The sequence below is a fragment of the Nerophis ophidion genome, linkage group LG11 (assembly GCF_033978795.1).
Source record: "Nerophis ophidion isolate RoL-2023_Sa linkage group LG11, RoL_Noph_v1.0, whole genome shotgun sequence".
Lineage (NCBI taxonomy): Eukaryota > Metazoa > Chordata > Actinopteri > Syngnathiformes > Syngnathidae > Nerophis > Nerophis ophidion.
In genome coordinates, this window is record NC_084621.1 from 25,964,679 (window position 1) to 25,985,943 (window position 21,265).

Consider the following 21,265-nt stretch of genomic DNA (forward strand, 5'->3'; position numbering starts at 1 on the left):
CCCAATTCCAACCCTTGATAGGTACGATTGTCCAAAAATATGTTTGATAAAGCTCGCGTTGTGTGAAAAATGAAGTTGCAGGAATGTTTAGGAGAAACAGACTTACTGTAAATAAACACAAACATAACGCTCAAATATACCAATCACATTTTCTTTACTACAAACATGTATGTTTTGATGCAAAGAATCATGTGGAAACATACACTGTTTCAAGCAACAACAAAAAAGTTGTAGTACCACTGATAGTCACACACACACACTAGGTGTGGTGAAATGACTCTCTGCATTTGGCCCAACCCCTTGTTCCACCCGCTGGAAAGGTGAGGGGAGCAGTGAGCAGCAACAGTGGCCGCGCTCGGGAATAATTTATGATGATTTAACCCCCAAGTCCAACCCTTGAGCGATATGATATTATTGTGGAATAGTCCAAAAAAAACAATGTTTGGTAAAACTGCCATTGTGTGTAAAATGAAGTGACATGAATGTTTAGGATAAACACACTTACTGTAAATAAACACAAACATAATGCTCAAATATACTAATCACATTTTATTTACTACAAACGTGTATTTTTTTAGGTGCAAAAAAAAGTGTAAAACAAAAAAGTTAAAGTTGAAATACCAGTGATTAATCTCACACACACTAAGTGTGGTAAAATTACTCTGCATTTGACCCATCCCCCTGGGAGGTGAGGGGAGCAGTGAGCAGCAGCGATGGATGCGCTCAGGAATCATTTTCCGTGATTTAACCCTCAATTCCAACCCTTGAGCGGTGCGATATTATTGTGGTGTGGTACAAAAAAAATGTTTGTTAAAACTGCCATTGTGTGTAAAATTAAGTGGCAGGAATGTTTAGGATCAACACACTTACTGTAATTAAACACAAACATAATTTTCAAATGTACTAATGGTATTTACTTTCCTACATGTATTTTTTGCACTGTTTCAAGCAACAACAGCAAAAAAAAAAAAAACATTTGAATGTCTTTTTACATGGCTGTTTAACATTTATTTTCTAAGAAACAGTGTCCTCTGCAGTGGACAAGTTTATATCTGTTAGGAAAATGCTGTTTCTCTGAAAAGTTAACTGACTATTTAACTTTTAATAATGCAAATACCTCAAAAATGTGCATGTTTATATATATACATATATATATACATACAGTGGGGCAAAAAAGTATTTAGTCAGCCACCGATTGTGCAAGTTCTCCCACTTAAAATGATGACAGAGGTCTTTAATTTTCATCATAGGTACACTTCAACTGTGAGAGACAGAATGGGAAAAAAAATCAAGGAATTCACATTGTAGGAATTTTAAAGAATTTATTTGTAATTTACTTATTTATGGTGGAAAATAAATATTTGGTCAACCATTTAAAGCTCTCACTGATGGAAGAAGGTTTTGGCTCAAAATCTCAAGATACATGGGCCCATTCATTCTTTCCTTAACACGGATCAATCATCCTGTCCCCTTAGCAGAAAAACAGCCCCAAAGCATGATGTTTCCACCCCCATGCTTCACAGTAGGTATGGTGTTCTTGGGATGCAACTCAGTATTTTTCTTCCTCCAAACACAACGAGTTGCGTTTATACCAAAAAGTTCTATTTTGGTTTCATCTGACCACATGACATTCTCCTAATCTTCTGCTGTATCATCCATGTATCCATTTTGGTATAAACTCAACTCGTCGTGTTTGGAGGAAAAAGAATACTGAGTTGCATCCCAAGAACACCACACCTACTGTGAAGCATGGGGGTGGAAACATCATGCTTTGGGGCTGTTTTTCTGCTGAGGGAACAGGACGATTGATCCGTGTTAAGGAAAGAATGAATAGGGCCGTTTATCATGAGATTTTGAGCCAAAACCTTCCATCAGTGAGATGGAAGGTTTTCCACCATAATTTACAAATAAATTATTTAAAAATTCCTACAGTGGGAATTCCTGGATTTTTTTCCAGATTCTTTATCTCACAGTTGAAGTGTACCTATGATGAAAATTACAGACCTCTGTCATCATTTTAAGTGGGAGAACTTGCACATTCAGTTGCTGACTAAATACTTTTTTGCCCCACTGTATGTATGTGTGTGTGTGTGTGTGTGTGTGTGTGTATATATATATATATATATGTGTGTGTGTATATATATATATATATATATATATATATATATATATATATATATATATATATATATATATATATATATATATATATATATATATATATATATATATATAGTTTTGTAGGCTTCAAATATATTATTACGGGTGATGGTTTATCAAGTAGCTTCTTATTTCCCGCGTAGTGCAATGTCTGCCCTCCCACCGCGGAAGTGTCGCCTTATAATTGCTCGAGACGAAGGTAGCGCTCTTTATTACCCACGCCAAAGAGGTTGTTTTTGCCAGGGCTTTTTTTATCTGTTTGTTAGCAACATAACACAAACAGTTATGGAGAGATTTTGAGGAAATTTCCCCTCCAAAATTTTTCTTATCTACAACGAACACTCTTTTCACTTTATTGCTGCCTTTCTTTCTCCCTTTTACGGCATTTCACACCCCTATTTTGCCGGTCTCGCGCTGCGCAGGGGATGATGGGAGATATAGTTTATTTGAAGACCGACCTACACAAAAGCGCCAGATAAAAACTACACTCACCAAGTTTTTTTTTGGACGCCATCACACGTAAATGGCATTATTGCGGGATTTTTGAAACGGCAATACCACGATATCTACAATTCCGGTACATCCCCAGTCAATTCCGGAACAAAATAACCGCAAATGCAGCTGAGATAGGCTCCAGCACCCCCCGCAACCCAAAAGGGACAAGTGGTAGAAAATGGATCGATGGATGGATATAATTTCATCAAGCTGTGAGACGGGTTATATGATAGTTAAATACATGTTGTTGCAGAATGTATTAAGTAGCCTAAATATTCCCACACTACTCCCGATTTGTGCTCCCCTCATCTTTTGTATGTACATATATGAAAGGCATTATATTAAAATATGTATCCCCAAATAGTGATTGTTGCCATGGACGGGCACACCTTATATGTTCAGTTTGTCAAGCAACCATCGTTTGTTTGTTTTTTGTGTGACTTGCAATACAATACTACTGGTGACTCATGTCCGTGTGAAGCATTACATTACTGTTGATGTGTCATTTACTGTGGACTCACGACAAAATAACATTATTACAGTGAAGATGGAAATTAGCTTTTAAAAATGTCCCCTTAAAGATAAATTGCCTTTTGGGGGGGGTCATTTTGCCGATTATTCACAATCCTTATGTGAGACAAGCACACGTTTTTGTTTTTTTTCCATGTATTCTAACTCGTAAATTATTGTAAGCCAAAGTCAGCTAACAAAGGATTCCCTAAAAACCTCCAGACACCTCCATCAGTGTTTTATATACATTCTGTAAGTATTAATTTAATGCAGAAACTGGCACATTTATAATAACCTGTAATATTTACGTTTGCTTTGCCCTTGAACAACAACACTACTGATCATAACAGACTTCATGAAAGCCATCAGAGAGGACTCTGGTATACAAATGATGATCCAGTACCTTTTGTATATTTTTGAGCCTGAATATAAGGAGGATGATCCTGTGTTCAATCCCGGGCTCGGGATCTTTCTGTGTGGAGTTTGCATGTTCTCCCTTTGACTGCGTGGGTTCCCTCCTGGTACTCCGGCTTCCTGCCACTGCCAAAAACATGCACCCGGGGATTGGTTGATTGGCAACACTAAATTGGCCCGAGTGTGTAAATGTGAGTGTGAATGTTGTCTGTCTAGCTGTGTTGGCCCTGTGATGAGATGGCGACTTGTCCAGGGTGTACCCCGCTTTCTGCCCGAATGCAGCTGCGATAGGTTCCAGCGACCCCCCGCAACTCTGAACGGGACAGGCGGTAGGAAATGGATGGATGGATGTATGATCTACAAGTTTTAGAAGCTGCGTGCTCAACCGATCCAATGTTAGTGGAACACTAAGCATCATGTAGCAGTATTGCTAAGTGCTAAGCAAAATATACAAGCAAAATACAACAAGGGCTGCAGCTAACGATTAATTTGATAATCGATTAATCTGTCGATTATTGCTTAGATTAATAATCGGATAAAAGAGACAAACTACATTTCTATCCATTCCAATACTTTATTTTAAAAAACAACATACTGGCACCATGTTCTTTCGACTTGCCAAATAAAACAAGGTAAGTGTTACAAAAATTGTATTTTTTTTTATAAAGTGCACCATTGTCCTGCACAATAGCAATAATTTTGCTGAGGGGAATTTCAAACCTGGCTATTATCTCTTCCAACCATTCTGCAATGTTGGATGCTGAATGTCTTTCCTGTAGTGGAATGGTCGTAAGGCAGATTGACTTCATGTTCCATTTGTCTCCAATGTAGTGGCATGTATTGCCAAGGTAGGCTGCACTTGTCCACACATCAGTAGTGAGAGCAATTTTGCTCTGGGTGGCTTTTATGTCAGTCTACACTGCATGGAATGTCCGCTCGTACTTCCTCTCCATCAGTTTGGTAAAATAGTTCCTCGAGGGAAGAGTGTAACCGGGGAATAATTTGTCTAAAACCTTTATCCTCCACCATTGATAGTCGCCTCATGTCAGTTACCAACATATTCAGGATAGCATCAGTCAGTGCAGCCGCTTGCCGTGGTGTGCACACCTTCCTTTGTACCAAGTCTCTAATGCTGGCTTGTTTTTTTCTGAAATGAGAGAAACCATATTTTGGACGTACATAATGGCATCATTTACATGTAACTCAATACATACCCAGTTGATTTAATTAATAATTTCTGACATATACGCCACCACATTAAAAAACAGCTAAATTAAATAAATGGACATTGGAGTTGCAGAATACACCAATAACAACACAGAAATGTAACTCATCAGATCAAAACTGGATCAGATATAGTACATGTTTCTGTTCTGAATAATAAAGGATTCACTTTAGGCTACCCCTGAATCATAGCATGAAATATTCCAGCACCTTCATAACGTTTAGTTATACTAAAGCGTCACTCCAGTCTAGATTTATATAGCTTTATTGGGCCCGGCTACATTGATCCATTATGAAACCAACCTGATATATTTCTGTCCGTTACGTTTATTTCCAAATTGTTAAATGTGCGCTTTCTCTCAAAACGGAGTCAAATGTGCCGGAGACACATTATCAGCCCCGCGTTGCAACAAAGACATAACGTTAACGTTGCTCATAAAAAAGCTGAACTTATGAATGCCTGTTGCGACTCAAAACAACACAGAAAATGATGTCTCCGCACTATCCAAAAAGTTCCTAACACTGAAAGTTAATACACAACAGTTGCTGCTGCGCTGCCTTAAAAAAAAAAATCTACCCGTTAACAAAAGATTAAAAACACACAAAGACGGATACAACGGATCAATATACTCGGACTATGGACTTAAAAAAGTTACGTACCGTGAGTTCTTCCCTTCAACCATGGCTCCTTTTCAGGTGCTGCCAAATTAGTGTTGTCATTCGGTGCCACGCGATGTACATGCTGCACGTTTTGCAGTATGTCTTCTTTGAAGTCTTTAAAGTAAAGTGTTCCAACACTTTTGACAACTTAGGTCGTACAATTTTCTCCATTGAAGCAATAACCTCGAGATGTTTCTCCGCTGAACTATCCGTACTGTTTCCCTGTTTTCGAATGTTTCCAGCAAAGTAGACTGCATGGTCACGTGAGCTGCACATGACACATCATTGGCTGGCTTACTGCCACCACATGAGACGTAGCCTCAGCGCTGCTCTGGCACTCTTTGTACTGTTTTTGTATTTATTTTGTTTAGGAGGAAAAAAAAAAAAAATTTAAAAAAGCTTGCGCATTGCATACATCAAACGAATCGATGACTAAATTAATCGCCAACTATTTTTATAATTGATTTAATCGATTAGGTGTTGCAGCCCTAAATACAACAATCACTTACTTTACAATGTCTGCTCTCACTTGGATGCCAACTGATGGGATGTTCAACTCTTCCTGTTTAGAGGGAGATATAATCGTAATTCACATGAAGGATTAAAAAAAAGTGCAGCAAACGAGCACCTTTTCGTGTTTTTCTCGCCATCTCCGTGTATATGTTGAATGTCAAAGTTGACCAACTTTTCGGTTTATGACCACAACTTTCTACTGTCCAGGTGAGAGGCATGATTTATAATCTGGACTTAACTGTCACCAACTCCGAGACGATGTAGCAGCTCACACGCTCAATATGTCAATATAACTGTGATCACGGAGGGGCTAAAAATAGTTTTTCTGCATTTGCAATTACAATAATATCGCTAATGCTTGGTTAATATTCAGGTCAGGAGATCTAAATGGACTATTGTTGGCAGTTTTTGGATGTGTTTTGCACTGTAGAATGCATAAAAAAAAGAAAAAAATATTTGTATTCTTGTCTCACATAAGGATTGTGAATGATAGGAACAATTCCCCCAAAAAGTCTAGTTCCCCTTTAAGACAAACATTATCCAGGGATTTCTGGCAATATTTTACATCACACTCTCAGTTGTCAACGTGTCAAAATATGCGAGGTATTTCAATGGCTGACTTTGCAATTTACATCTGTCAACTTCTTGTCACTTAAGCTGCTGTGTAATGAATATGATCACCACACTTTTCTTCACACGTTGTATTTCAACCCGCTCATTAAGTCCATACCAAAATGTTAGAATCGCCTGATGATGTAGAGATAGTTGTATAAATGCAATAATAATCATATTCAATAGGTATGTGAATCTTTGGGCATCTTAGGATTCAATCGGATTCTGATTCCTGGGGTGACGATTCGATTCCAAATTGATTCTCAGTTTAAACAAATTCTTGCAATATATTATTTGGAATATTAATTATAGTGACTTTTTTTTAAACTTTCCTCAAAACATTTATTCTTAAATATATTCTAACCGATTTGAAAAAAAAAAAAAAAAAAAAATATATATATATATATATATATATATATATATATATATATATATATGTCTTGATTGGATTATCCAGAGAATAGTGCTCGATACCGTGGTAGAGCGCAATATGTACAGATAGATCTGTTTCATGAGGGGTTCCCTCAATCATCAGGAGATTTCCATTAAAATCTCCTGATGATTGAGGGAACCCCTCATGAAAAAGATCTATAGAGATGAAGTAGTCTTGTGATTTTTTTCCCACACCTACATATATATATATATATATATATATATATATATATTTAGAATCGGTATGAATAAGAATTGTGATTAGAGATGTCCGATAATATTGGCCTGCCGATAAATGCTTTAATATGTAATATTGGAAATTATCGGTATCGTTTTTAAAAAAAAAAAAGTACAATTTATGACTTTTTAAAACGCCGCTGTGTACACAGACGTAGTGAGAAGAACAGATCGCCAATTAACCTTAAAGGTACTGCCTTTATGTGCCGGCCCAATCACATATCTACGACTTTTCACACACACAAGTTAATGCAAGCATACTTGGTCAACAGCCATACAGGTCTCACTGAGGGTGGCCGTATCAACAACTTTAACACTGTTACAAATATGCGCCACACTGTGAACCCACACCAAAAAGAATGACAAACACTTTTTGGGAGAACATCTGCACTGTAACAAAACATAAATACAACAGAACAAAAACCGAGGAGCCCTTGCAGCACTAACTCTTCCGGGAGTTCCGGGAACTAACCCCCACCAACCCTGCCCACCTCAACCTCCTCATGCTCTCTCAGGGAGAGCATGTCCCAAATTCCAAGCTGCTGTTTTGAGGCATGTTAAAAAAAAATAATGCACTTTGTGACTTCAATAATAAATATGGCAGTGCCATGTTGGCATTTTTTTCCCCTGAGTTGATTTATTTTGGAAAACCTTGTTACATTGTTTAATGCATCCAGTGGGCCATCACAACAAAATTAGGCATAATAATGTGTTAATTCCACGACTGTATATATCGGTATCAGTTGATATCGGAATCGGTAATTAAGAGTTGGACAATATCGGATATCGGCAAAAAAGCCATTATTGGACATCTCTAATCGCGATTGAAATATGAATTGATTTTTTTGTGTGCACCCCTAATATTCAAAGTCTTTTTTTCTAAATGTTTCCCAGCATCCGAAAGGACACGTCCAGAGAAAGTGACATGGCAAGTAGAGGCGGAGCTACCCGACCCAATGGGCCCAACGGCGGCAACAAGATCTGCCAGTTCAAGCTGGTCCTTCTGGGGGAGTCGGCGGTGGGAAAGTCCAGTCTGGTGCTCCGCTTCGTCAAGGGCCAGTTTCACGAATTCCAGGAGAGCACGATTGGAGGTCTGGCCCTCGAATTAATTAATCTTACCGTACATCACATGTGCAAACCGCGATATGTTGACCGGTCGCCAACAGGTTGTCATAGCAACGTAGTATTCCACTGCTTGATGGAACTAATATGTGCTTTTGTTTCCCGCCAACCCACGCAGCCGCCTTCCTGACCCAGACTGTATGTTTGGATGACACGACAGTCAAGTTCGAAATTTGGGACACGGCCGGCCAGGAGCGCTACCACAGCCTAGCTCCCATGTACTACCGAGGCGCCCAGGCCGCTATTGTGGTCTACGACATCACCAATGAGGTGAGGTCAACACATCTGACGGGCAAGTGTAAAAAGAAGAGAACCGCTGTCGACAGTAAAACGTCAAAACAATAAAACGGTCAGTAAACGGACTTAAAAGGACGCTTACCGCCCTTGGTAGTCGCCATCTTGGCTGGGAGGTGGAAGTGGAGGGGGAAGAACAACTTTATTTTATATTGTTTCCATATATTAGTCGCACCGGACTATTAGACGCAGATAAAAATGTTGTGAAATGAGTTGTATACACAGAAATCGTTTGTAAATATTTACATACTTTAATTCTCACAAGGCAGTAAAATGGTTGGTCAAACAAAACAGAAGTCATCATCATAGACCCATTAGCTGCGGAAGCTAGCTCTCCAATCAGCTAAACAGACTCAAAAACTCCACGGTGACGTTTTGGTGAATTTACTGAGGAATTTCAGAAACTGAAACAATACAGAAAGAAAGTATTATTTCCTTACAATGAAAAACATAGACACTCGTTAACATGTTATCATATCAGCTAATGCTAACGACGCTAGCTTGATTTGATTACAATAGCATGTATAAATATGCGTTAAAACACTCCTACAGACTTCACACATGGGACGGTTTAGTAAATAAGAATTGTTTTTGTTATATTGTCCAGACTTACAAATGTTGATTGGAATGATAAATGAAGAATCATTACGAGTAGAACGCTATGGACGGCTAGAATATGGAACTTTTGGTGGAAGGCTCAGTCTAAACAGAAGGGCAATGTGGCGCTGCAGCACCTGTAGTGAACAAACTCGTCCAAAAGGTAGCACAATGGCATAAACAAACACACACCTATAAGGTGTGTTTGCTTTGTGTTTTTTAATAATAGAAAGATATGTAGTACTTTATTGATTTCCTTCAAGAGAGTTCCCTCAGGAAAATTAAAATTCCAGCAGCAGTTTACAGAATTGAGATTGAATAAAAAAAAAAAAAGTAAATAATGGGTGTATACATGGAAACAAAATAAAAAAATATTTAAAAAGCAACAATGAGAATAAAAATATAATTGTAAAATAAGAATATAACTAGAGAAACTAGGCAATCGTGACCATGTTATGAAAAAGTATTTCACTGTTATTGTTTTGCATCCCCTGTCATCCTTGTACCTACCTCTCCCCAGAGAGGAGTTGTACAATCTAATGGCGTGTGGGACAAAGGAGTTTTTTTGTCTATTAGTCCTGTACTTGGGATGAAGCAGTCTAGCACTGAACAGGCTCCTCTGGCTACTGATAACGGTATGCAGAGGGTGACTGGCATCATCACTACGATGTAGTACAGAACACTGGCAACCAAAGAATGGTAGTACAATACTTGCATTATGACCGTCAACGAAGAAAAATCCATAAATTAGCCGCACCGTTTTATAAGCCGCAGGGTACAAAACCTAGGAAAAAAGTAGTGGTTTATAATCTGGAATTTACGGTACATTTTAAATTATATTTAGGGGCTGGTGGTTGGGAACCTGGCAGATATTTTATTAGGTGGATCAAAATGTTGGTGATAATGCTCTAATAAGTGGTTGAAATTCACAGTTTAAAAAACATTTAGATCATCTTTTCCCATAATTGTGTGGGACTGTAAACTGGCAAAATCTGCGCACTTAGAAATTAAAAATACTCAGTGTAGTCTACACATTATGCTTATTGTATTGAAGTGTACTGATGGGAGTTATCTATTTGACTCTTGTTGATAGTAAAGATGTAATTTGGAGCTCATGTCACAGACATTCCCAAGTGTTAAGTGTAAAAAGAATTAAAGCAATACTAAAAGTGCAACACTCTAACAATGTATGGCGTCTCTTAAAGGAGACTTATTATTTACATTAAATTTTTCTTACCTACTTGTACCTGTTTTTGTGTGCATGCACATGCATCTTTCGATGTTGTCATTTCTAATACAAGGTAGCGTATAGTTCCTGAAGAGACGGTCAGAAAGCGGCTTTAAGACAGTCTGTAAAACAATCAATGCAATTTTTTTTTACCAAACAACCAACATTTCATGCTGTGTTGACAACAGGGAAGAGTTTTAGAATGTAGAAAACGTCATAAAATACTGCTTTGAATGGGATCATAGACATGATCGCAGTAAACGGGATGTTGCATCAGCTACAGGGCCCCAACTGACCTTTTTTATGGCTGAGTGAACATGTTTATAGATCTTTTCAAAAATGATTAAAAAGAGCTTCTTTAAAGCAAAAAAAATGCACGTTAGTACATTTTTCATGTCAGTGAATACAAGCAAGTTATTCTATCATAAAAGTCTTACATCCTTGTAAAAGTGACATGTATGAACCTGTTAGCTAAAGCTGATACAGTCGTCCAAACAGAAGCCTGTTTGATTTGACGTTACTCTAAGACGACAGAAAAACACATTACTTTTGCCCTATCTGGTCTATTGCTAATAAGCAACAAAAGACTGGAATAAGCTTCTCACAGACCTTAACATTTAACTAATATTTCAAATTGTTGTTTTTTTGCAAACAATTGGTTCTTAATGATCAACCAGTGTTGCCAACATTGACAGGATTAATATTTTATATGAAATACAGTATATATCGTACTTAGTTTAACATTAAAAGGCTAGTATTTTTTACCTGTGTTGTTTTAGTGTAGCCTTCAAATGTATGCAATATCTTACTACCTGTATAAGTTAAAGATTATTAGCATGCCTTTTATAGACGGTACATTGTTGCTGTGTATTGTGGTGTAGTCTGTAAAAAATTAAAGAATTTTAAAGGAGGTGTTTTTTAATTTATGCATTGTATATTTGGGGTATTTTATAAATTGTAGGCCTGTCTGTACAGGCATTTTATTGACTTCTCAGAGTATGCATTTTATAAATGAACTATTGTATACAGTAGGTTTCTTTTTGAATAATGGGGGATTGTGAGAGGACAGTAGATATGTTAGGGCTCACGTGTGTTTTTAAAAATGTACATACGGTAAACACATAAATCAATAAGCCATTTGCATTGGCTCTTGAATCTTGCTTGTCATTGACCTGAGTCTGCTGACATTATATAACTTCCTGTCTTCATTGTTTTTTCTTCCTACCTCCTAACACCTCGTTGAAGCTTGGCCTTCTCTTGAAAAAGCAACTTTGTATTATTCTGAACTGGTTGACATGTTCGGAAGCAGATCGCCCAATATTACTTCCTGTCCGGCCTGGAGAGGCGTCATAGGCAACTCTGTTCCCTCCCCGGAATATTTCACTGACGCGGTCTTCCTGTGTACAGGAGTCGTTTGTACGGGCGAAGAACTGGGTGAAAGAGCTCCAGAGACAAGCCAGTCCGAACATCGTCATCGCCCTGGCGGGAAACAAAGCCGACCTGGCCAACAAGCGAGCGCTCGACTTCCAGGTTAGTCAATTTACTGTGTACGCAACGACGCGTCAAGATGTATTAGCGCATATGACCGTTACTGAGCAAGTGTGGATGTTAAGAAAGCTTAGAGTTCTGACATACAGTGGCTTGCTTCCAGCATCTTTAATGCACAAAATACTTCTAGGTGGCCCCGACATCTTTGAATTTTTCTGACTGCAGTTATTTTTGGACACCTGTGCCTTGAAGCACCAAATAGTTTGATGGGTCTGTGATACATTTATGAACCCCTTTGAAAGATTTCTCACACCCACTGTTATAACACAAAAACAGATATGCTTCCAATCAATACGTGCCAAATTATTATTATTTTTTGGTTTGCTTGCTTTTGGTTGTGATTTTTAAAAATCACTTGGATCACAGTGCAGCAGGTATACCTAATGATGTGTCCTGGGATCGCAGGTTATCAAAGTGAATGTACCGTTCTACCTGTTTTTGTCAGTAGTCCAAACCACCTAATGAAAACTGAAGCACTGTTTTCTTCATTAAGTTAAAGTACCAATGATTGTCACACACACACACACACTAGGAGTGGTGAAATTTGTCCTCTGCATTTGACCCATCCCCTTGATCACCCCCTGGGAAGTGAGGGGAGCAGTGGGCAGCGACGGTGCCGCGCACGGGAACAATTTATGGTGATTTAACCCGACCCTTGATGCTGAGTGCCAAGCAGGGAGGCAATGGGTCTCATTTTTGTTATAGTCTTTGGTATGACTCGGCCGGGGTTTGAACTCACAACCTACCGATCTCAGGCCGGACACTCTAACCACTAGACAACTGGGTAGGTCTGGGTACAAATGTAAATATGAGCAATCTGTTACAGGCACCCACAAATATGAACACAAAACACATTTAGTTTATAGAGAATGCAGATGTACATAGAGAAAATTAAGTTAAATACATATAAATGATGGATAAAATTTATAAATCGGGGGCTTGGGTTTTGTTGGCCCGCAAGGATATTGTTAAAAAAAATTAAGCAAAGGGTGTAACAATGCAAAAAAAAGAACAAAAAGACAATGCAGTGAGAAAAAGCTTACATTTAGATATTAATAACTAGGGGTGTCCCGATGAGATGGCATAATAACAAGTAACAGATTAGCTCAATCTTGTTATACATAATAAGTAGAGGTAGGCATCTTTGGGCACCTCAAGATTCAGGAGCTGTTCTATTACTACTCAGTGGCCTAGTGGTTAGTGTCCGCCCTGAGATTCTGAGTTCAAACCCCGGCCGAATCATACCAAAAACTATAAAAATGGGACCCATTACCTCTCTGCTTGGCATTCAGCATTAAGGGTTAGAATTGGGGGTTAAATCACCAAAAATGACTCCTGGACGTGGCCACCGCTGCTGCTCACTGCTCCCCTCACCTCCCAGGGGGTGATCAAGGGTGATGGGTCAAATGCAGAGAATAATTTCGTGTGTGGTACTTTCACTTTATCTAAAATCGATTATTGATGCATCTTTAATTTATGTATGTTGATGCGGTTTTATAATTATTTTTGTTTCATTAAGTAAGCGTTTATCACTTGCAACTTTAAAAAAGCAATTTGTTTGAAATAATAAATAGTTAAATTAATTCCCATCACATTTATGAAATTAATGGAAACGTGTTTAAAACTGGACCACGAGTGCCCAAAAGTAAATGAGCTGGTCGGATCTCCTAGTGAGGTGTCTCTTGGCACTCAGCCAAATTTTAGAACTGTCTGCGTTATTTACAATAAATCAATCGATTATCGATTAGTGATGTTTACTAATCGATTATCGATTAGTGATGTTTACTAATCGATTCTATAATCCGAATAAATGTCTGACTTGCAAAGCATCTAATAATCGATTATTTCCCCCACCTTTTAATAAGTGTCCTTAATTTAGCAATAATGCAGTCTAAAACAGCACATTTGTAAATACAAACCAGTATAAAATATTAAATACAGATTCAAAGTCTCCAAGGGAGCAGCATATTCAAATTTGATTAGAACACAGTGTTATCTTTTTTCTGCGTGGGCGGCCATCTTTTCCCAACACATTGATGCAAGGTACATGACGTCTACTTAGTAGACAAATCATCCCAGCCCAAGTCAAGTCATTTAAAAAGGTAAATATGTTGTATATTATAGAAGCTAGCAGCTAAGCACACAGTAGCACACATGCAAGACATACTTAATAGGTGTCCTTAATTTAACAATATTTTGGTCTAAAACAGCACATTTGTCAATATAAACAGGTATATTATTGAAAATAAGATATTCTTCATCTCAGCATGTTTATAATGACTGACTGACCAGAATTAATTGCATATTACAAAACTGTTGTATTACTCATTCGTGTATGTCATTTTACCATAAAAAGGTCAGTAAATGAATGTATATATTTGCTCTGAAGTGGGAAAGGGGTAGGATTAAATAAGCTTTGCTTCTTCCTGCTCCTTTTCGGACATGATGTAAAGAGAAATCATATGAAATAGTGATGTATTATACTGGAAGTGTGTTCATGTTCGAAATAAACTAAAAGAAATAAAATAAATAAATAAAGAAAGCTGACTCAAAGTCCTATCTTCAAATATGTTTTTACAGAATAAATTTTTTTTAAAAATGGTAGGAAAGAGTTTGGAGACCCTTGGTGTAAATGTTGTTAAAGATTCTTGTTGGCGGCGAGATAGGACACACTTTTTGTACTTTGCTGGAATTTATTTGGGTTTCTCATCTTCTTTATCAAAGTGCTGGTAACCTCAACTTTCTTTGGCTCCATGGTGGATTACTATGCAGTCTTACTCAGTAAAAGAAATACACAGAATGAATCACCAGCACGTGAATTCTTAGTTTGGAGACTAAATTATGTAAAATGATACGCAGGCTAGCGGACAGGCTTGTTACGTGGAATGTTTGGCCGTACGATAACTAAGATGGTATTCGACCCCTGGGGGAAAGAAAGTCTTGTGCAAAAGATTGTGTTAAAGAACCAAATCATACAAAAAGTGGGTCATATGAGAAGTGGTTGCTCTTTAGCAAATGTTTGACGTTGATTTTGTTCCAAAAAGTAAGTTGACAATGTTGTTCCTACGTTGACAGGACGCACAGTCGTACGCCGACGACAACAGCCTGCTCTTCATGGAGACGTCGGCAAAGACCTCCATGAACGTCAACGAGATATTCATGGCCATTGGTATGTGTCTCCTCAAACACATTATTCCACTAGACCTGGTCCGATAGAGGATAAAATTAACTAACCGAACAAAAAAATGAAAATCAACTCTTAATGCAATCAAATTATTTTTTTCGTTAAATAAGATATTAAACATACCAGACAACTTTTCTTTTAGCAGTAAGTAAACAAATAAAGGCTCTTAATTTGTCAGCTGACATATGCAGTAACATATTGTGTCATTTCCCATTCTATTATTTTGCCAAAATTATGAGGGACTAATAAAAAACGGATCATTAATCTACTTATTATTCTTGATAATATGCATAACTTTTGGGTGATAGTACACATTTGGAGATAACCAATCATACATTGGTCATGATTAATCTACTGTGTCCATAGATGTATTCCCTAGGTTTATAAACAATAAAAAGACAAAATATTTTGTGATATTCAAAATATCGATGTAATCATTGTAGTATCAACTATGTACTGCCCTTGTACTTGGTATCGTTACAGTCTGTGTATGTACACCCACCCATAGAATTTGTTTACATTCAGGAGCGCTACCTTGCTGTTAGCGGTTGGCTATTGTATCCTCTTGCGTCTTGCAGGAATAATACTTGTAAGAAATGTACTTTATTTGTCGTCATGGTGGCGAGGATTAATGAGTTAGAAGTGCACTATATTGCCAAAAGTATTTGGCCACCTGCCTTTACTGACATATGAACTTGAAGTGCCATCCCATGGAATTGTCCAAAATGTTTTGGTATCCTGGAGCATTCAAAATCCATTTCACTGGAACCAAGGGACCAAGCCCAACTCCTGAAAAACAACCCCACACCATAATTCCTCCTCCACCTAATTTCACACTCTGCACAATGCAATCCAAAATGTAGCATTCTCGTGGCAACCTCCAAACCCAGACTGGTCCATCAGATTGCCAGATGGAAAAGCGTGATTCATCACTCCAGAGAAGGCCAGTGGCGACGTGCTTTACACCACTGCATCCGACGCTTTGCATTGGACTTGGTGACGTATGGCTTAGAGAAAACTGCTCGGCCATGGAAACCCATTCCATGAAGCTCTCTGCGTACTGTACATGGGCTAATTGGAAGGTCACATGAAGTTTGCAGCTCTCTAGCAACTGACTGTGCAGAAAGTCTTAGCACTATGCGCTTCAGCATCCGCTGACCCCTCTCTGTCAGTTTATGTGGCCTACCACTTGGTGGCTGAGTTGCCGTCGTTCCCAAACTCTTTCATTTTCTTATAATAAAGTTGACTTCGGAATATTGAGGAGCGAAGACATTTCACGGGCGGATTTGTTACACAGGTTGCATCCTATGACAGTTCCCCGCTGGAAATCGCAGAGAGCGGCCCATTCTTACACAAATGTTTGTAGAAACAGTCTGCACAGTCTGGTTTTATACCCCGGGCCAAGTGATTGGGGCACCTGATTCTCATCAATCGGATGGTTGGCCAAATACTTTTGGCAATATAGTGTAGCTAAAACTCTACCGACTGCAAATGGACATTAGCTGCTAGCTAGCTAACGGCTAACAAGACCAATAGCGAAGCACCTCTTGCAGAGCAGCGCTTCAACTTTTATAGTTTGTTTTTAAGCCAAAATGCGTCCATTCTTCCTTTTCTATATTTGTGCTGTTTCTTATGTGTGTTGCTTAACATGTGCCTCTGCTCGTTTTACCAGCAATGTCACAACGAAAAATGTACCGGTAATTTTTCAGAAGCAGTATAGTACGGTTTTATATAGGCTCCAGCACCCCCCGCGACCCCGAAAGGGACAAGCGGTATAAAATGTATGGATGGATGGATTGTACCGCTGTATTTTATTAGTATACCCTACAAGGTAGCTTTAATGCTGACATGAAAGCAATAGACATTGATGTCCTTCCCCGTTACCTTAATCTAAACTTGAATAAACACATTGTTGTCTAAACAACTAAGATATAATATTCACATTGAATGTAAAGGCTGTGCTGCCTTTGACCAAAGTGATCGATGTAAACCAAACTGTTCCGAGTAGAAACAGACGTGTCTTCAACAGGAAGTGAACTCGTGTGATGTCACTTAAACAGGGCGTAAAAAAATGGCTGCCTAATTTGCATTAATAAAAATTTTTTTTTTAAAACGTTTCCAAATGCAAACCGAAGAAGATAAACATATTTAAACACACACATAAAAATAATATGCCTCTTCTGAAGCTGTAACAATATTTAATTTTTCCTCTGCCAAGAAAGTGTTTTGTCTCTATTTATTTTAGGTTTAAAACAAAACTATACAACTTGGCTAACATATTTCATTGTGAGCATAAGTAGTTTTTGAGCACATTCAACAATATTGTGATGATTTTGGTCACAATAACTTAACTATTTTTTTTATTGGTTTGGTTGTGTGTGTATATTTAAAGGTCCTCCACCTTTTATAGATATAACCTATTTTATTGCTTTTGGTTGTGTATATTTGAAGGTCGTTTGCCCCACTTTAACGCATAGACATACCTATTTTATTGGTTTTGGTTGTGATTTTTAATCATTTGCAAAAATTTGCTAGCAGTATATTTGTTTCAAAGCTTGGATTCCAATTAAAATGCAGCCCTTCAAGGCACTTTAGATTTAGGGCTGTACAAATAAAAGTTGATTAATAGAGTGACAATGTTAAAGTATACGAGAAATACAAGTGTATTGCATTGGAGAGAGTATACTTGAATTATTATGGCTATTTAATCCATCCATCCATTTCCTACCGCTTTGTCCCTTTCGGAGTCGCGGGGGGTGCTGGTGCCCATCTCAGCTGCATTTCGGGTGGAAGGCGGAGTACACCCTGGACAAGTCACCACCTTGTCGCAGGGCCAATAATTTCTTACTAAATGTATTTGTTCTTTACATTTTGACATTAAAAACACATTTACTGTTTAAACTTTAATATCAACTAATATTCATCTGACAGCCATCAGACTTTATAATGCGTATGTTCCTTTTTGACTGGACTTAAATGTATAATGTATTTATATTATAGATAGATAGATAGTACTTTATTGATTCCTTCAGGAGAGTTAAAATTCCAGCAGCAGTGTACAGAGTTGAGATTAATTTAGAAAGTAAATAATGGGGGTATGAATGGAAACAAAATAGAAAAATATAAACATTTATAAAGATAAAAAGCAACAATGGGAATGAAATTATAACAGTAAAATAAGAATATAACAAGAGAAACTAGGCAGTAGTGACCATGTTATGAAAAAGTGTAAATTCACATGTAAATAATTCTGTATAATAAACTGTATTTATTATTTACGTGTAAATAATGCTGTAAAATAGACTATATTTATGTCATTCACATGTGAATAATGCTGTATAATAGACTGTATTTATATTATTCACATGTGAATAATGCTGTATAATAGTGTATTTATATTATTCATGTGTAAATAATGCTGTATAATAGACTGTATTTGTTATTCACATGTGAATAATGCTGTATAATAGACTGTATTTATATTATTCTCATGTGAATAATGCTGTATAATAGACTGTATTTATATTATTCACATGTGAATAATGCTGTATAGTAGTGTATTTATATTACTCACGTGTAAATAATGCTGTATAATAGACTGTATTTATGTTATTCACATGTGAATAATGCTGTATAATAGACTGTATTTATGTTATTCATATGTGAATAATGCTGTATAATTTGGCATATTTCAAGCAATAATTGGTAGGTCAACATATGGTCAAGCAAAGTTTATCAGCACAGGCTTATGTAACTATCAAATGGTAGCTTGGTATTTTGTCAATAAATGTTTTTGGTAAAGGGTTCAGAAAAGTGTAATTTAGCAACCTCGCCACTGGGCGGAGCAACTCCACCAGTAATGTTCCTTCATCCATTTGTGAATTGGCACCATTGGGAACATCCAAGGTACATTGTGGTAATCTACGGTTCCTTGCCGCCTTTTTATTAAGTGGAGGGAGACCCATCCTGACAAAACAGATGCATGGAGGTAAACGCATGTGTGATGATGTCATCGCAGCCAAGAAGCTCCCCAAGAACGAACCACTAGCGGCCGGCGCCAGCGGCGGGCGGAACCGGGGCGTGGACCTGACGGAGACGAACCAGGCCAACAGCCGCAAGTGCTGCAGTAACTAAGAAGACCCCCTCCCGCCCCCAACACACAGACACACACACCCTCACACACATTGGCTTTCTCAAATTCCCGACGTCAAACCTTGTCCTTACCCCACCCTTGTGGATAGCGAAAGACTTTGTAAAGCTGCATTTCTAAAACCTTTTTGTTTGTTCTTAATGTCCTTTTTTTTTTTTTTAAACAAACTTTTTTTTTAAGAATAGTATAAAGGATGCATGTTATCACTACAAACGCCTGAACAACAACAAAAAAACTAACCCCCACATTGAAGCGAGACCAGCCTGCCGGCGTGAAAGGGGGGGGCCTCGTCAGCCACACCCACCCTTGATGCACTGTGAGCGCACTCCTTTCAGTGACTAACCCCAACAAAAGCGGTTCTTCTTCTTCTGTGGAAAAAAATGTTGCAACGATGAGGCCTCCGCGCGTCCACCAGATGCTTCCCGTTGCGCTTTGTAATTGGAAGAGAAGATGTGGAACGTCCCGCTCTGTGACGTCTCTGTCCGTCAGTCCGGGGTCGTGGGGGGAAGAGACCTGGATTTGGGACTGTGGACTAAACAACCACGAGGCTCGCTAAGAGATTCCGAACAATTGTACAGTCTTGAGGGGTCTTTGTTGCTTTTTGGTTTTATTTCATATTCTCTTCTCATCTCCAAACTGGTCAAAGCGTAAAGCTGTGGTGGTCTTTTTTTTTTTTCTTCTTCATTATTTCTATAATAACTATTAGCTCTGTGTAGTGTTAACAACAAAACAAACCAGCCCTCTGCGGCGCCACGTTGGACAGGAATGTTGCATCGCAGTGTTGATCATCATGTCTTCATTTTATACGAGCGATGTTGTGAGCCGCTAACTCTCAGCTCCGTTACAGCAAGGTGGATTTTAACGATGAAAACACACAATTATGATGATGGACCGATCACCTACAACTTAATAAATTCAATTAAGAAACTTCTTGTGCGCCTTTTTGCTCTCGCCGGATCACCCACCATTCCCAGTGACGACCACGTGAGGGCGGTATTGGACTTTCATTGCTAAATCACAGGTTGGACTTAATTCTTTTGACAATATACAAACCCCGTTTCCATATGAGTGGGGAAATTATGTTAGATGTAAATATAAACGGAATATAATGATTTGCAAATCATTTTCAGCCCATAATTCAGCCATTTACCAACAACATCCAGAAACGACGCCGGGTTCTCTGGGCCCGTGATCATCTAACATGGACTGATGCAAAGTGGAAAAGTGTTCTGTGGTCTGACTAGTCCACATTTCAAATTGTTTTTGGAAATATTCGACATCGTGTCCTCAGGACCAAATGAGAAGCGAACCATCCAGATTGTTATCGACACAAAGTTCAAAAGCCAGCATCTGTGATGGTATGGGGGTGCAGTAGTCCCCAAGGCATGGGTAACTTACACATCTGTGAAGGCACCATTAATGCTGAAAGGTACATGCAGGTTTTGGAACAACATATGCTGCCATCTAAGCGCCATCTTTTTCATGGATGCCCCTGCTTTTTTCAACAAGACAATGCCAAGCCACATTCAGCACGCGTTACAACAGCGTGGCTTCGTAAAAAAAAGAGTGCGGGTTCTTTTCTGGCCCGCCTGCAGTCCAGACATGTCTCCCATTGAAAATGTGTGGCGCATTATGAAGTTTAAAATACGACAACAAAGACCCCGGACTGTTGAACGACTGAAGCTCTACATAAAACAAGAATGGGAAAGAATTTCACTTTCAAAGCTTCAACAATTAGTTTCCTCAGTTCCCAAACGTTTATTGAGTGTTGTTAAAAGAAAAGGTGTTGTAACACAGTGGTGAACATGCCCTTTCCTAACTACTTAGGCACGTGTTGCAGCCGTGAAATTGTAGGTTAATAATTAATTGCAAAAAAAAATCTTGT

General features: G+C 38.3%; 1 protein-coding gene across 2 annotated transcripts in view; it reads left to right on the forward strand.

Annotated features, from left to right (window-relative positions):
- Positions 1-20,310, forward strand: part of rab5ab (RAB5A, member RAS oncogene family, b) — a 24,552-nt gene extending 4,242 nt beyond the window's left edge. For both annotated transcript variants that reach the window (XM_061915470.1, XM_061915469.1), the window contains exons 2-6: positions 8,152-8,348; positions 8,498-8,649; positions 11,906-12,028; positions 15,122-15,215; positions 19,249-20,310. In XM_061915470.1, the coding sequence (XP_061771454.1) occupies positions 8,183-8,348; positions 8,498-8,649; positions 11,906-12,028; positions 15,122-15,215; positions 19,249-19,364 (651 nt within the window). In that variant the 5' untranslated portion in view covers positions 8,152-8,182 and the 3' untranslated portion in view covers positions 19,365-20,310. The remainder of the gene's footprint in view (positions 1-8,151; positions 8,349-8,497; positions 8,650-11,905; positions 12,029-15,121; positions 15,216-19,248) is intronic.
- The last annotated feature ends 955 nt before the right edge of the window (positions 20,311-21,265 follow it).